Source organism: Phyllostomus hastatus, unplaced genomic scaffold (genome assembly GCF_019186645.2).
Source record: "Phyllostomus hastatus isolate PE091 unplaced genomic scaffold, TTU_PhHast_1.1 phas_scaffold_78, whole genome shotgun sequence".
NCBI lineage: Eukaryota > Metazoa > Chordata > Mammalia > Chiroptera > Phyllostomidae > Phyllostomus > Phyllostomus hastatus.
The window spans coordinates 111,886,709-111,904,321 of record NW_025334041.1 but is presented as its reverse complement, the minus strand read 5'-3'; the positions used below and the strand labels follow the sequence as shown (position 1 = coordinate 111,904,321).

At 40.6% G+C, this 17,613-nt stretch overlaps 1 protein-coding gene across 4 annotated transcripts in view; it reads left to right on the top strand.

Annotated features, from left to right (window-relative positions):
- Window positions 1–1,328: 1,328 nt before the first annotated feature.
- The window catches only part of RMDN2 (regulator of microtubule dynamics 2), a 62,429-nt gene continuing 46,144 nt past the window's right edge, over window positions 1,329–17,613 (top strand). The window contains exons 1-2 of one of the 4 annotated variants that reach the window (XM_045827841.1): window positions 1,329–1,853; window positions 8,893–9,359. In XM_045827841.1, the coding sequence (XP_045683797.1) occupies window positions 8,908–9,359 (452 nt within the window). In that variant the 5' untranslated portion in view covers window positions 1,329–1,853; window positions 8,893–8,907. Of the gene's footprint in view, window positions 2,089–8,875; window positions 9,360–17,613 lie in introns of those variants that run through there. The other 3 variants (XM_045827842.1, XM_045827840.1, XM_045827839.1) reach the window with 3 other exon arrangements.

The following is a 17,613-nucleotide window of genomic DNA, read 5'->3' as shown; positions in this document are numbered from 1 at the left end:
ACCATGCTCGCAGGCTCCAATCTCATGACCGATTTTCCCAAAGGCCCCACTCCCAAATACCATCACATTGGGAATTAGGGTTTAAACATGAATTGGCGGGGAGCACATTCAGTGTATGACACACAGCCACTTTGAGATTCCTAGTGGGTTTGTTTTTCCCTTCAGAAGTTCTTTTAAGACTACACTCCTACTAAAGGTGGGGGGGGGGGTCATTTCTTCTTTTTTACATAATCCCTACAAGTGCCTGTAAAGGTAACTCCCCTCTTTGCTACTTAGCTTTAACTTCACTGAAGATCAATGGCTACCATTACCTGAGTTTCTTTCAGGTAATTTTACTGATCAAAGAACAGAATCAAAGGTACTGGAGAGCAGGCAGGGGAACTGGGGTTACACAGGGATACAGAAGAGTCCAGCTATTTTGTCCTACTTCCTGAACTTCAAGAACTAGTTAGTAACAGCTCACCAGCTACCACTTTCCTCTTGGAGCAGAGTCAGTAAGGCCGTTTTCAGCCCACACCCCACATTTATATCGAAGATTTCTGTGCTGTGTGCTGGGGATGCTGCAGTGAAGAATTCAGTGGGCTCCTTCTGGAAAAGCTTAAATCTGAAGGTGCTTTAAGCTTCTTTTAAGTATTGGAGAAACAGCAAAGTTTCTTTTGTAACAAAATCCTGTTTTGTTTTTTGAAACTATTATCATCATGCATGACAGATGTACATTATATTGTATTCTAATTAAGGCAAATTTTAGCATTATAATATCTTTGCAAACCATAATACAATAATAGCATTGGAGAGTGGTTCTTAAAAGGGATTTACTAGTTTCAAATCTTAGAGGTTAAGGTCTGTGTCTTCCAAAATATAACTTAGTTTTAATAAAATGACTATGGCTAGGCTTACTTATTCTTGAATGCAGCAGCTCAAAGCTCAAAAACCCATATAGTTTTAAAAATTCTATAGAATTCCCATCAATAAGGTTTTTATAGACTGTAAAATTAGCCTTATGATTTTTTTTTTACTGAAGAAGCTCTTGGTTTTTTGATAGAGGAGTGTACCCATTTTCTTTCTTTTTTTTTTAAGGTTTTACTTATTTTTAGAGAGGGAAGGGAGGGAGGAAGAGAGAGAGAGAAACATCAATGGGCCTTTGCTGGGGGCCGTGGCCTGCAACCCAGGCATGTGCCCTGACTGGGAATCATGTACCCATTTTCAATCCCATTCAGTACGTTGGTGAGGAATTTAGTAATCAAGACTAAGTTCTCTGCAAGCCTGAATTTAAAGCTCAAAGTGAGGGATATACAGAAGAGCATGAGTGTGCAAGTTGTTAAAAGTTTATTTGGCAGAATTTCATTTTCATTATACAAACCACATAAAGTGAAGCTCAAATCTCAAGTGCTAAGCCTCTGAGAAGATGGTGGTTTTCACCTGACCGACAACTTAGAATGGGGGGGGGGGCGGCGAATTGGTAGTGCTTATTATTAGGACACGAGTTAAAATGAAGTTAGGAAAACGTGGCTGTGGCCATCACTAATTAGTTGAAGACACCAGCGTTTGTCTGGGTCACGCAGGGGTTGTGCCTAGGGAGGGGCACAAAAGGGTAACACTAGGGGAGAGGATGGGTTTGGGGAGCGGCAGCGATGGGAAGGATCGCGCAGGGAGGGGGAAAGCGGGCGCCAAGTCTCCCCGGGGGCCGACCGTGGGTGGCCCTGAGCCAGGGTGCCGCGGGGTGGGGGGGGCGGGGGGACGAGCTTCCAGAGGAGGAAGCAGCATCCGGGCTACAATGTCCGGTGCGACCCGAGGGGCCAGACCGAGAGCAGTAATTCCCCCCCGGTATAAGGAGCGCGGGGCGCCCGCCCCAGGTGAGTTAACACCCGGCGCTTAGAGGCGGAACCCGAAGGGCGAGGGGCCGCGGGCTCCTCCCCCGGCGCCTCCACTATCTGGGGCAGGACGCGGCGGCCGAGGCGCCGGACCTCAGGACCTACGGGCTGCAGGACTACCGTCCGCTGGCCGCTTCTCTCCCACCGTCCTCCCTGCAGGTTCCCGGTACCAGACCCTCGGTCTCCGACCGCGGAGAAGCCGGCGCGGCGAGCACAGGTGAGAACAGAAGTGGGCAGTGGGCGGCTCGTCTGGCCCAGACCGGACGCGACCCGGGCTGGGCAGAAGGCTGAGGCAGCACTTCCGGTGGCGGGCATGCGCTTCCGGGTCTCGCGGACCGGGTTTGACTGCCGCCTGCTTGCTTTCCCGGGGGCAATGGGGACCCTTCGGAAGCTACAACCCCGCGGGGGGAGTGAGCGGGTCGCCGACTCGGCCCCGCGGGGCCCTGCGAGCCCCTATGAGTTTGAGTTTCTGCCGGGGACACTTGGGTCGCCTCGCACCTCCGCTCCCTGAGTATTAACTTTCGGCAGCCAACAAACGTTTTTGTTGTGTACCAAACAAACTTGGATTTTCTACTTTTGCACAAAACGTAGGGCCGATTCAGTGTGACAGACATTTGCAAATAAGCCAAGTATCAGTGAGTCCTCGATTTAAAAATTATGAAATAAGGCAAATTATGAAAATCTGATGAAATATGAGTGTTGGAATTCACTTAAAAGTTATCAGATTATACAGGTCTCTGTGGGGAATGTGATCACTAATTCCAGGTCTCAACGACTCCTAGGGAAACTTAAACCTCAGACTTAACTATAACTCATAATGTTTCTTTACCCCTGTTGCAAAATTCTTCATACATCCCCTCACTTTACCAGTTACATATTTTATGTATTGCTTCCTAAGAATCTGCTGATGAAGTAAGTGAATATATGCTGGATATTGCTGAAAACTTTATAATTAACTTAGTAAAGCATAATTTTTATTAAAAAGTTAATTTAAACTAGACCATAAAAATTAGTTTCCTGAAATTAATGCTTCATGATATTCTATGAAGAAATTTCAGTGTAGAAATTTCTTTTGAATTAACATTTTGATGATTCCAGTAGAATTCTTGATTCTCATCTCCAAATAACCTTTAATTAATTACACATTCATTTTAGATGCCAAAAATTTATATTAAAATGCCTGTCATTTTCCATTGTTATTACTAGCACCTTACAAACTGAAACTTGTAACAGGAATAATACTTAGCATCTGATTATCTAGTCAATAGATTTTTTAAAAAGTACTGTGTTTTTATTCTAAAGTGCAAGTGTATACTACTAATTTAATAATTAAACATATAAAAGTTATGTAAGTGATGTAATAAAACCTTTGAAAGTATACTGCAGGCAAGCAATGTTCTGACTTACAAATTTTCTGCGTTAGTATTTTTGAGTGGCATTTTTCAAATTATTTGCTTAGAAGCACATTCTATACATGATATGAAACTTAAACATAGCTTTAGCTACTAGTTTCTAGTTGTGGTTATTAGTCTCTAATTGTAGCTATTAGCATCTGTTGGTTATTAACCAATACCTCCTCTATTGATTCTAGATTTTTCCATTTGATTTTCATAGTTCCAAAGTCATAACTCAGCTCTGAACATCCCTTGCACAGTCAGCATTCTCCTTCATGACCTTGCTGTTGTGCCCTGAATCCTCATCATGCAGCAGTGCATTCGGTACTTATCAAGGGTGACAGTTCCCACTTCCTTCTTGGATGACCCCTCAGTGAATAACCTGACATGCCTCAGTTTACTTATCTGCAAAACAGAGACGATGAAAGGACCTGCCTCCAAGAGACAGTGTGGGGATGGTCCACATAATTCCTAAGGAGGTCAAACAATTTGATACTCTTTTCCACCTGTTTAAACCTGCTACCATCTCAGGGATAAGATCTTCCTAGGTGTATTTTGATTTTCATTTATTTAATTATTAAATGAAAAGAAATTTAAGCTACACTATGTTATTTAATGTAAAGTTCAAGGAAGGCCCAGCAGGGGTGAGCCAAGAAAGCATTTAGAATAGAAATATTTATTTTCATAGACTTCTACATCAGCATATGAACATCCTGCATCAGTCTTGTTACTCCCCCAAAAAGAGCCAAGATAATCAAGCTTGATGCATGATTATTAGATGTATGCATATGTAAGTCAGGGGCATATGGTGGCTTTTTCTTGTACTATTGCCTTTTTGGAATAGTCTTTTAACATAATTTAGTTTTGTGATATGATTATTTTCTGGAAATAACATTTAACAACTAGTAATAATGACCTACAGCTTTAGCTGAAATTACAAATTGATTTGAATCTACTGCTGACAAGTCTCCTGGATGGGATGGGAGTGGATAGATGATTAGACTTTCAGTTCACAGTTATACCAATAAGGTAAAAATACTTTTTGCTTAAAAAAATTAGGCCTAAACTGGCCCCTGAGGTCAGGTAAGGTAGATTTAAGCACATGGACTTTCTACTGAAACCCTTGGCTTCAGAAGAGTTTCTTAACACTCTTAGATATAATATTGACCAATATCTGTGGCAATTTCTAACATGATTATTTTAAAATCAGTTGTCCTTTTCTTTTACACTTAGACCTGTAATGAACTAGGGTATCTGAATAGGATACTCCCTATATTCGATGCATATGGTCTAATATATTAGGAATCTAAAGAAAGATATTTTTTTAAAAAAGATTTTATTTATTTATTTTTAGAGAGAGGGGAGGGGAAGAAGAAAGAGAGGTAGAGAAACATCAATATGTGGTTGCCCCTCATGGAGCCCACACTGGGGACCTGATCCCCAACCCAGGCATGTGCCCCAACTGGGAATAATTGAATCGGTGACCCTTTGGTTCACAGGCTGGCACTCTAGCCCCTGAGCCACACCAGCCAGGGCCCAAAGAGAGACATTCTTTTAGGCAGACTTCTTAGACATAGAAGCAATTCTTGCTTCTTATTCTCACTTTTTCATAGGGCCTCACTGGAAACATCACATTTACAGTAGTTGGCCATAAGAAGCAATAATGCTTTGCTTGAGTATGTGGGATCATAGGATATAAATCAAGGGAAGACAAATTTGGACCTACAATTGCATTCAGAATTTGTGTATTTCTAATATTCCTTCCCCCCATCCTCTCAGCTGTTTGTTTCCTGTTTCATCTGGAACAATTAAGCAATAAAAGAGAACTTTCATAAGATCCCACTATCCTATCTCCCCACCTTCCTGAGTCAGCTCACATGGTCTGCCTTGTCTTTCATTACTGTTGAGTGAACAGTTTGTTTCCATCAAAGGTCAACCTCCACACTTGTACACTGTAGACCATTCATCACCTTTGCCTTCTCAAGTTCACTGTTGCAGCCATTCTCTCATCTTTGTTTTACTTCATTAATTTACCTTTCTTTAAAAAAAAATTGGGTCTTTTCCATTGGCTGACAGAATTATTGTTATATCTCCATCATTTGGTACCATTCTCCCCACATAGTCTTTTTAAATTGATTTTGAGAGAGAGAAACATCGATTTGTTGTTCCACTCATTTATGCATTTGTTCGCTGCTTCTTGTTTGTGCCCCGACTGGAGACGGAACCTGTGGCCTTGGTGGATCTGGACAATGAGCTAATGAACTGAGCCTCTGGCCAGTGCCCAAGTTTCTGTCTGTTAGCCTTTTCCTTCTGTTTGAAGAACCTCTGTTAGCATTTCTTATGGTGCGTGTCTGCTGACAATGAATTCTCTTAACTTTTCTTTGTCTGAGAAAGTACTTTATCCTCATTATTGAAAAATATTTCACTAGGTATAGAAATGTAAATCGATAGTTCCTTTTAGGACTTTAAAGATGTCCTGCCATTGTTTCTTCCTTGAACAGTTTCTGAGGTGAGTCTCTGAGACAAAGGTTGCTATAATCTTTTTTTTTGTCTATACATAATAAATCTTTTTCCCCCCACTGTCTACTTTTAAGATTTTTTCTTTATCACTTGTTTTCAGCATCTTAATAATGCTGTGCCTTGCTTTGGTTTTCTTTACTTATTCTGCTTGGATTATGTTGTTGACCTTCTTGGATCTCTGGGTTTATAGGTTTTGTACAGTTTGGAAAGTCTTTAGCCATTTTCCCTTCAAATCTCACCTCTCCCTTTCCTGTAACTTTAATTAAAAATATTTGGAACTGCTCGATACTGCCCCATAGGCTCTGCTTGGGTTTTGTTTTGTTTTGTTTTGAATCTGTGAGCTTCATTTTGGACAGTGTCTTAGTCTCTTGGACTGCTGTAACAAAATACCATAGGCTAGGTGGCTTATAAACAACAGAAAGGTATTTCTCACAGTTCGGGAGGCTAAGAAATCCAAGATGAAAGCACAGGCAGATTCAGTGTCTTGCGGAGGCCCACTTCCTGATTCATAAATAGCACCTGCTATAACCTCACATGGTGGAACAGACACAGGATCTCTCTGGGTGCCTTTTATAATGTCCCTAATGCCATTCATGAGAGCTTTCCCTCTGAAAGGCCCCACCTCCTAATTCCATCACCTTGCAAATTAGGATTTCAACATGAGTTTTGGGGGGGACACAGACATTTAGCCTATAGCAGATGGCTTCTATTGCTGTGTCTTCTGGTTCTTTGACTTTTCCAATGTGTTATTTTCTTCTGCTATTAATCTCATTCAGTAAAATCTTATTTCTGGTATTTTATTTTTTATCTTTAGAAGCTCTGTTTGGTTCTGCTCAATGCCTTCTATCTTCATATTTTGAATATTTATATGAAATAGTAAACATATTTGTAATAGTAGTTTTAATATTTTTCTGCTTTTTTGCATGTCTAGAAATTACTAGTAAAAGGCGGAAGATTTATACAATCTGAAGAGAAACCAGAGTATGCATGTCTAGTAATTTCTGATTGGTGATCAATATTCATGACTTTCGTGTTGTTGAGTTCTGGATTTTTTTCTTATTTCTTTAAAAACTATTGGGCTTTCTCTTTCTCTTGAAGGCAGTTAAATTACTTGTGAATAAGTAATAAGAAATAAGTTTGTGAATAAGTTTGCTCCTTCAGAAGATCATTTTAAAGCTCTTTTAGGGCAAGTCTAAGTAGCCTTAACTCTAGGGTTCATTTAGCCTCCTTACCAAGGGTTACCAAGGCATTGCATTACCTTTCTGAGTTCCCTGCGGAAAGCCTCTTGTATTTCATAAGCACTGTGCAGTCTGGCTGGTGGGAATTTGAACACTTCTTAATTCTGTGTAATCTTTAGGAATGGTTAAACTTATAGCTAGTTCCCTGGAAATTGCATGTGCTGAGTGGTATTCAATTCAAGATTCAAGGCAACTCCTATACATCTTTCTGGAGCTATTTGTCTGCGTACCTCCATCTTCAGTCCTGTGCCATACAAGTTGTAGGTGCTTCAGTTTTTCTGAACTCTGATCTCTGTTCAACTCAGCGAGACCAGCAGGCTCTGTTTGGTTTTCCCCTTCCTGTGCTATAGTCCAGATGTCGCCTCCAATTGTAAACCTGGGGAGATTAAAGAATTTACCTCCTTTCTTTCCTTTTGCTTGGGGATCATAGGTGGTAGTGCTATAATAATCTCCTTGAGAAAATGTCAGGAAAAACAAACCAAAATTTTTACAAATTAATATTCTTTAATGGTTCACCATTGTGTGTACCATTTCTCCCAGGTTGCTAACAAAATTTAATGCAGGTGTTTATCTTTTTATAAAATAGAGGAAATTGATGGGGAATCAATTTTGTGAACCTCAGTCTGTAAAAAAAAAAACTTACTGTATTTTATTGTAATTACTTAAGTTCATCATAGTTCTAAATGCTTATTGCCATTTTAAAGTCTCAGAAGGAGATGGGGCTTTATATTATTATTGCTTTTCTTTAATGGCCTCCTTGCTTTAAGAACAGAGATAAACAATCAAACTGGTGAGGATGGGATATACTAAAGAAAGATTAGGTGTATTTAGTCAAAGTACCTGAGGGTATATTGTAGGCCTTATAAGGTGGGCCAGAGTTTGGGCCTTGAATGCAAAAAGGTGAAATTTCAGAAGGAGAAAAAGAGTCAAAGAAATGACATTTTGTTACTTTCTTTTAAAGTGAAAATTTGAAGGAAAGGAAAACATTAAGACCTTAGGCAGAAATAGAAACGTTAGGAGCAGAAGAATTCGGGTCGTGGGAAGAAAGCAGATGAAGGCTGCACATCTGTTAGCATTTCTGCTTTCCACGTTGGAAAACACGGGTGGGGGCTGGGTCACAGACTTGCCGAAGCTCTCTAATGTATTTTGTATCTCAGAGCCCTGGGGTATTAAAATGTTGTTTATCACTCTAAATATAAATAAAAATGTGCTAAGAGAGAGCTTCTTTATAGCCTTTATTAAAGAGTAGGTAAGACTACTAGTTACTTGTATACAAATAAAAAGTTCAGACACAGTTAAGCATAATTTGAATTTTTTTTAAATATTTTATTTATTTTTTGAGAGAGGGGAAGGGAGGGAGAAAAAAAGGGAGAGAAACATCAGTGTGTAGTTGTCTCTCATGCGCCCCCTACTGGGGACCTGACCTACAACCCAGGCATGTGCCCTGACTGGAATCTAACCTGCAACCCTTTGGTTCTGAGGCCGGCACTCAGTCCACTGAGCCACACCAGCCAGGGCTGAAGTTTTAAATAGTTTTTTCAGAAATTTACAATGATGCTTTTATGTTTATTTATCACACCTTTAAAAAGGTATAGTACAGAGTAAATATGAAGTTAGTCATGTAGGATACAAACTCTGAGTTAAAGTTGGTACTTTATAATGACTTAAGTAATATCCTTAAAGTAAATATTTCCACCTGGCTACATATATTATAAAAGTAATATATGTTAGTTTATGATTCATGATTTATCAAGTTGTTTTGTGTGTGTATATATGTAGACTTGGCTTTCGTTGATTGACAAAGCTCTAATATTTTTGTTTTGGGCAAAGACAGAAACACTTATTTACATTTATGCTTTTTAATTTTAGAAACAAAACCCAAGAATGCCTCATTCCACAAACAAAGAACTGATACTTGGCATCATGGTGGGAACTACTGGAATCAGCTTGCTTCTTCTGTGGTACCGTAAGGTTCGCAATCCCAGGACAGCAATGAATTTACCTAAATTTCTTTCTCTGGGTAATGCGTTTGGTTCAGCGACTTTGCAAGATGAAATGCATAATGGCCAAGGAACAGCAGCGATCTTTCAAGGAAGGCAACTTCAGATATTGGAGAAGTTAAACGAGTTACTGACAAATATGGAAGAACTCAAAGAGGAAATCAGAATTCTTAAAGAAACCATTCCAAAGCTGGAGGAATATGTACACGGTGAACTTGGAAGGAAGACAGCTGCTCACAGGATTAGTCCTCAGCACAGAGCTAGGAAAAGAAGGCTTGCCACAGCTCAAAGTTCGGGAACCAGTAATAGTTCAGAGGAAGCGGAAAGTGAAGGAGGGTAAGCTTCTTTAAGATGTTGCCCATATTGAGTTGATTATTTTGTTATTGCTATTATTTAGGTACTTTTATTATGCATTCCCAGTCATATACAGGGGTGGGCAAAAGTAGGTCAGTAATAATACATAATATAATAATAAATGAATAATATAAGAATAATCTCCATTTCATATACTCACCGCTGTAAACCTACTTTTGCCAACCCCTGTATTCTGCTAGAGAAGACATAAAAAAGTGGTTATTTTGGCTCATATTACAGTTAAAGCCATATTCAGTAGAGGTCAATCTTTAAGCTAGTATAGACTGCACTGACAAAGAGAATATAAGTAACTTACTAGTGCTAGGTGGCATCGTGTGCATGTTGAAGAAGACAGTACTTGTTTGCCAGAGTTTGTCACCCTTTCTCATGTGCGGCCGCTGTGCAGCTTGTTCTGTAAGAACGTCCCAATAAGTGCAGTCCAATAGAAACTTGTGTGATGACGGATGTGGTCTGAAGTTGTGCTGCGCAATGTAGCAGCCACTTGAAGTGTAGCTAGTTTAACTGGGGAACTGATTTTTAAATTTTGTCTAATTGTAATTAAGTTTAAATAGCCTGATGGGGCTAGTGGCTACTAGACCAGGCAGTGCAGACCTAAAAAGATTTGGGAAGGTACAAGTGATTCGGTTTCATCCTTGCATGGGGTAATCCATTGAATTCTAAAACCAAGAACATACATAATGTTCTCTTAGAGGGAAAACAAAATGATTTGTGAATAAAGAAATCGTGCCTGTCTAGTGTTTTTGAAGAGCAAAATAGGCAAGTGAGTAAAGGGGCACTAGTGACTGTGACAGAGCCTGATACTCTCAGGGCAGGGACCCTGTGCTTTCATTGCTCTGTGCTCACGTCTAGTGTTGCTGGAACACATCTGTACTCGTTGGCCTAAACTGCATGCTTTTTTGTTTTCTGTTGTATTTAAAAGTACTTGCAGTCTGGTACTGGATCAGTTTAAACCTTTGATCGTGTACTGTTTCTTTCTGTTTACTAGACAGCATTTAGAAATGACCATCAAATGAATTAATTAACCTTTCTTTCAAAAGAAGCTAATAGTGGATAGGGAAAGTCTAGAGATAGCTTATCAAATTGTTCGGTGATCCCCAAGAAGTACCATTTCTACCTTTCAAGTCACGTAAAGATAACTGTGCTATCTGAGTAGCAAACTACCAACAGTGAATCTGTATGGATAGAGTTTAATATTGTAATGAAAAAAAAAATAAAAGTTAACTGGGTACTAATTTAGTGATGAACATTGCTGTTACTTTGCACAATTGGGTATATGTGGTAAGCTGTTTATACAAATACCTATAATTAGTGTCATGGATTACACAATTTACATTCACTACACTCAGATCAGCTAAAGATGTAAATGTACGTTCCTCTATAACTGAATTCAGTTCACTAGCTCTGTTTTGGATAATATGGGAAAACCTGAATTTGTCAATCAAAATTAACTCAGTCAGTTTGCATTTAGAGCTAGTCTTCTTGTGTTAAAGACTCAGTCAAATTCAGGGTTCTCCCCTCTTCCCCCTTCCTCCTGCTCCCCAGGTATAATCTAGATTCCTTGGGGACTCATCATCTAGGAACCAAGAGAAGGGGTACTCAGTCCTAATATCATTTGGTGTCCTTCCTGGACCCCAGCTCAGGTAGGAGGCTTCTGTGAGGTATCCTGAAAGGCCCTTTTAACTTTTACTCTGAGGGGTTTATTCATTATCCAGATGTTCTAGACAGAGCTACTCAAAGAGTGGTCTGTGGGACAGAAGCATCAATATCCCATCTAGTGCGAGAGCTTAATGGAAATGTACATTCTCAGATTCACCCCAGATCTAGTAAATCACACCTCTGGGAGCAGTGCCCAGGAAACCGCATTTTAACATGTTCTCCTGGTGCCCCTGATGTACCCTAAAGTTTGAGAAGCTTTGTTCCAGAAGACAAAAAGACGTATCATGATGAAATTGTAGTTTTAATTAGCGTCAGTTACGGTTACAAGGAAACAAGATGTCCATGGGGCATAGTGAGATCTGTCCCCGTGGAGGATTGGTCTTGGTGGGGACAGAGTGGCTGAGGTGAGACTAAGAAGGTTCAGGCGACCACAGCACATGAATGTGGAAGGTGCTTGGGGTCACGGAATGGGCAGAGTAAGAGTTGGGGGTGGATTGAAGGAGAAGTTTCAGATGCACGCCATTATGAGGGGTTAATAATTTGGGTGGAGGGGCTACATCTAATTACAGTTTTATTCAAAGTAAGCAATGAGGGCAAATTTGGGGATAGAGATTTAGATAAATACTCTATCCAGAAAAATATTAAACAATGTCATATTACCCATACTGGTATGTGATTTCCTTTCAAATGTCTAGGCAGATCTGGATTCTTCCTCCCCATCCCCCAGGTACATACACCCAAACACTTTTTTTAAAAAATTGATAATCATAGATTTACTTCCAGGGTGCAAGAGTGGAATGATCAGACCTCGTTTACTGCCTCCTTTGGGCAGAAACACTTGTCAGCATTGGGATCTGCTCATGACTGTGTTTCCTTTGGGGTAGCTCAGGGGGCGCATGCTCCTTCCAGAGCGGGGACTGTTCAACAGCAAGCTGGCCCCATTCTGGAAAGAGCAGTTTCTTATAGAAACTTTCTGTGCATTACATAACCTACTGTTTTGATTATGCAAAAGATGTCCTTTTGGAAGAGGTACTCGTGGAGCTTAGTGTGGCTTAGGAACAACCGACCACTGTGTCACCACACGGGGAAAACAGTTATGGATGGCTGTAGTGAGAGCCGAGCTCTGGGCATCTTACACCCCCCCGCCCCCAACTCCTGGGCATCTTACACACCGTGCTACGTGTCCCAGGAAAAGGCCCTGAGCACTTTCTTTCTTGACTTTTATGAAAAATTGAGACCTTAGATCCAGTTCTCATGAATTTTCCAAGGAGATTCTGTTCTTCCTCTTCCCAAAAGCGACCAGAGGTGACCTCTGAAAGTGGTTTGCTACTCACTTGACCCAGAAAACCAGACAAAATCACGCAAATCAAGGGGTTCAAATCTTCATGTTTATTTTAAGAACATTCGTGAAACTTCCCAGGCCATGAAGAGTGTGCATATTTGAAAAGCCACCAAGTACCTGAAAGATGTCGCTTTAAAGAAACAATGTGTCCCGTTCCGTCATTACAGTGGTGGAGTTGGCAGGTGTGCCCTGGCCCAACAGTGTGGTTGGGCACACAGTTGGTGGCCCAAAAAGAGTGCTGAGTTTTTGCTGCGCGTACTTAAAAACGCAGAGAGTAATGCTGGTCTTAAGAGCTTAGATGTAGATTCTCTGGTCATTGAGCACATCCAGGGGAACGAAGCTCCCGAGATGCAGATGCCGAGATGCAGATGCCGTGTAGAATTTACAGAGTTCAAGGGCAGATTAACCCATCCCTGAGCTCTCCCTCCACACTGAGATGGTCCTTACTGCAAAAGAGCAGGTTGTTCCTAACTCAGAAGAGGAAGTTGCACAGAAGAAAAAGGTAGCCCAGAAGAAACTAAAGAAACAAAAGCTTAAGGCCTGGGATTAAATTCAGCATAAAATAAATAGTAGTAAAAGTAAAAAAAAAAAAAAGAGACTATTTTTTAGAGCAGTTTTAGATTCACAGAAAAATTGAAGAGAAGGTACAGAGATTTCCCATATCGTCTCTAACCCCGCACATGCAGAGCCTCCCCATTATCCAGTACCAGACTAGTATGTTACAATCAATGAACATACATTGACACATCATAATTGTTCAAAGTCCATAGTGTACATTATGGTCCACTCTTGGTGGTGTTTATTCTACGGATTTGGACAATTGTTTAATGACATGAATCCACCATTGTGGATTCACACAGAGTATTTTCACTGCCCGAAAAATCCTCTGCGCTCTGTCTATTCCTCCCTCCCTCCCCCCACCTCCTAGCAACAACTGATCTTTGTGCTGCTCCATAGTTTCCCCTTTGTCAGAATGTCCCATAGTTGGAATCATACCACATGTAACCTTTTCCGATTGACTTCCTTCACTTCGTATTATGCATTTAAGTTTCCTCCATATCTTTTTATGGCTTAACAGTTCATTTCCTTTTAGTGCTGAGTCATATTCCATTGTCTGGACGGACCACAGTTTATGTATTCACGTACTGAAGGACATCATGGTTGCTTCCACATTTTGGCAAAAATGAAGACAGCTGCTATAAGCATTCATGTGCAGATTTTTAAGTGGACATAAATTCTCGTCTCATTTGGGTAAATACCAAGGAGCATGATTGCTGGATTGTATGGTAAGAGTATGTTTAGTTTTGTAAGAAACCTCTCAACTGTCCTCCAAAGCGCCTGTCTTCCCCTCCAAGGTGAACCCGTTTGCATTCCCACCAACAGTGAGTGAGCGCTCCCGTTGCTCCACATCCCCACCAGCACTTCAGTGCTGTCAGTGTTCTGGATTTTGACCACCCTTGTTTTAATTTGCATTTCTCTGATGACATATGATGTGGAGCATCTTTTCATGTGCCTATTGGTCGTCTGTGGATCTTCTCTGGTGAGGTGTCTATTAAAGTCTTTGGCTCATTTTTAAACTGGGCTGTTCATTTTCTTATTGTTGAGTTTTAAGGGTTCTTTGTATATTTTGGATGAGTCCATTTTCAGATATTTGTTCTATAAATATTTTCTCCCAGTCTGTGGCTTTTCATTCTCTTGACCTTGTCTTTCACGAAGCAGAAGCTTATCTATTATTTCTTTCATGAATTGTGCCTTTGGTGTTGCTTCTAAAAAGTCATTGCCATACTCAGCTTGATCTAGGTTTTCTCCAATGTTATCTTCTAGGAATTTTACAGTTTTGCCTTTATATGTAGGTCTGTGATCCATTTTGAGTTAATTTTTGTGCAAGTATAAAGTCTACATGACCATCCTTTGTCCTGGCCATTTCTCAGGGTTGTGGTGAGAAACCTTGAGGAATGAGAGAATGTTTTTCTTCAAGACCATCAGCAGGTTTAGCAGATTTACTTACTGCTTGCTTTAAAAGTGATGGATTCCCTAAGCTCGGTGTTCCTTTCTTTGTGACACAACTCACTGCACACAGTGTTTCTGGGCCCTCTGCATTGCCCTGTGGGACAAGGAGAACCAGCACAACTAAGCCTGTGCTCACACTGCTGCATTTGCTGTGGGTAATAAAGTCCTTGGTCTCTAACCCAAGAACAGTGTGTCTTCAGTATCCAGGCAACAGTAACAGATTAGTTTACTGGCTTGTAGTAAAATCAGATGTAGGGTAAAATAAGATTACAAACCGACAGTCGTACGGTGAGAATTAGAGAGCTTTAGATCTCAGAAAAGGAGTTTGTTCAAGGGTTTCCCGAAGAAGGTTGTTAGGAATGGAACAAAAAAGAGCGAGTGGTAGGAGGGTATTCCCGATATTAAGAAGTAAAAAAATATATTTGAGAGGGTGTTTATTTCCCTCTCAAATAAAAATGGCTATTCACATGCACCTATTATGTAGACAGACGGTGCTTCGTGTGGGTTTGGAAAAGGAGAGGCCAGTATTTTTTTTCTAATAATTTTGCTAATCTTGCCTTTAAATAGGTAGAAGTTGTTTCAAGGGGTTATAAACAGAGGCCCAGCAGATCTCTGTAGGTTGCGCACGGGGGTCACGCAGTCCCATGGGACACCCTACTGCCAAGGTGGAGAAAGCCCACTTCATTCAGGGAGTAATAACATTTGCTGTTTAGGCTTTTTTACCTTCTCAATATATCTTTGGATCAAACTTTGTAACAGTCCCTTTTCCATATTACCGGAGGGCTTAAAAATTGGAGGGAAAGTGTGTTCAAGTGAAAGAAGAACGAGTTAGTAGGCCAGCGGTGTAGGGGTGGCTGGGCTAGTCAAAGAGACGGTCCCAACTCAAGGACTGGGCAGACGTCATCTGTGTGAGGGCCTTCGTTTTGCTGCCGTCTCGTCCCTTGGTTGGTGGGCTGACTCCTTAAACATCATGAATTTAGAACACACAGGCCACAGTCACATGCCCGGAGCTTTTCGGGAAGGTGAGCTACAGGACAGTTCTATTCTAAACTGAGGTCGTTAGATTCTAGAGTCTCCATCATCACATTCTGTGTTATTGCCATGTTCACTCCACGTGCAACCCAAACATTCAGTCTTCTGACCGGTTCCACCTACACAGGGCATTTTATGGCCTAACGGTGATGGCTTAGAAAGGAAGGGAAAGATTTATTTTTGATTAAAATATGGGGAAATGTTTAAGGTAAGCTTTTAAAAAGAAAAAAAGAATTATCTGTATGTTCCACATGTAAAGGGCATTGATAACATTTATAAACCAAGCTTTAATGCTTCCTTTAGTTTCCCACAATAACTGAACATCTCGAATACCTGGATAGCCTGAAATACTCTTCAGAGAGGTTCTGTTTCATACGGTTAATATTTTAAAATGTGTGAGTCCACAGGGTATAAACTTTCTACCTAATTCCTTTAAATGGAGTAGTTTACTAGTCTCGAAGCAATAGTATGGCTTATTACTTTTAAAACAGCAAGTTTTGCCTTTTCCTTCAGGGTGTGCTTTAGTTCTGGTGCCCTCTCACACACTTCACCTGACCTCTCTTCCCGTCCGCTTCCCCGAGTCTTCCCACTTACCTTCCCAAGGGTTCACAGACTTGGCAGGTATGTGTATGTAATAAGAGACTATCTTATATTTAGACTTAGGCATTCTTTTGGGTCCTTCTGTCTTTTCCATATTGATAAAGTGGAGGCTTGGTAGATTTTCTCCACTGCTCCCTCATTTGACACTGTTTTTCCCCCTCGTTTGACACTTTTCTCACTCCAGCTGCTGGAAGGAGGACCAGGGCTTCCAACCAGATTGTCCTGTGGATCAAGTTCCTTCAGGACCCCTGCACCACAGAGCCTCTTCCGTCACTCAAGCAGCTGTACCTCTTCTTGACCGTGAAACAAGCCATCCTAAGCTCCGTAGAGTCAGTTTATCTTCTCCATGGAACACACCCAGCCGTCTGTCCTTCTGTGGGAGAAGACCTTCGTTGTTGGTTAAGCTGCAGAAAAGCAGCACTTCCCTTCAGAGTCAACAGAGTAGAGTTAACTTTGATTCTCAAGAAAAAAGCAACTTTGGTGATTTAAAATCTCCCTCAGAACATTTTCACTTTAAATCCCGAAGACCTTCCTCCGCCCCTAAATTAAGTATAATTTCCTGTTATGAAAGTGCTATGTCTTTTGATCTTCAACCAAGTTGTGGCAACATATTTAATCCAAGTGAAACTGAAATACTTTATCAAAAGTTAAATATTACTGATACTGAAAAAGGTGTAAGCTCTTGTTCTCATGACAGTAACATTAAATGTTTTATGAATTTTGAAACACAAGTTAATTCCTCAGCCAGTCGGACCTCGGTTGCTAGAAACAACTATGAACAAAGCACAGCAACCTCCCTTTCTCTCCCAGCTCACATGTCCTGTTCTTACCAAGAAAGTGAATTTGCCACTGATATTCAAGAAAGAAGCCAATTAAGGAAAGATTCTCTTCATTCTGGTTCTCAAACTCACAGTACAGACCACTCTCCAGCTGTGATTTAACAGCATTCCTTTCCAAGTGTAACTTCTGTTCCCTATAACGTTTGGCTTTTCTTTGTTTTATAAGCTTACTAAAAGCTTTATCCCATTTTTAAGTGAAGCTATCTCAAATTCCTTTCAGGGTGAAAATATTGCTAACTTGTCTGAAAATGAAGACGAATCTTCACCTTTTGAAATTCTAAAATAAGGTCACCTCAGATTTAAGTCTGTCTCAGAAGGGCAGCTCGCGTCAGAGGTTTTCCCAGCAGGCACACGCAGTGGCCTGGACAAATCACTGCCCAGTTCTCTGGTAGACGTCTTCTCCCTTTCCAAGCATTTTTTGAAAAAGATTTCTATATTGCAGTCTAAATGGAATTTTAGCTTCTGTGTTTTTGAAAAATAGTTCATTAACATTATTGGAATATGGAAGTCAGTTTATTCATGTGTTTCAGACTTTTCACAGATTTCCTGCTTGCAGATTGACTAGTCCCAAATTTCTGAGTGACTCATAATAATACATCTGTGGTCTGAAAATAACATCAAGCTTTGCTATGCAGGCCCTCTAAACGTAATGCATTCTTTTACAGTTTGACACCTTTTATCCTAGTCTAACCCTCAGAGGTAGTATTCCTATCTGATCTACAGGATGGAGCAAAAG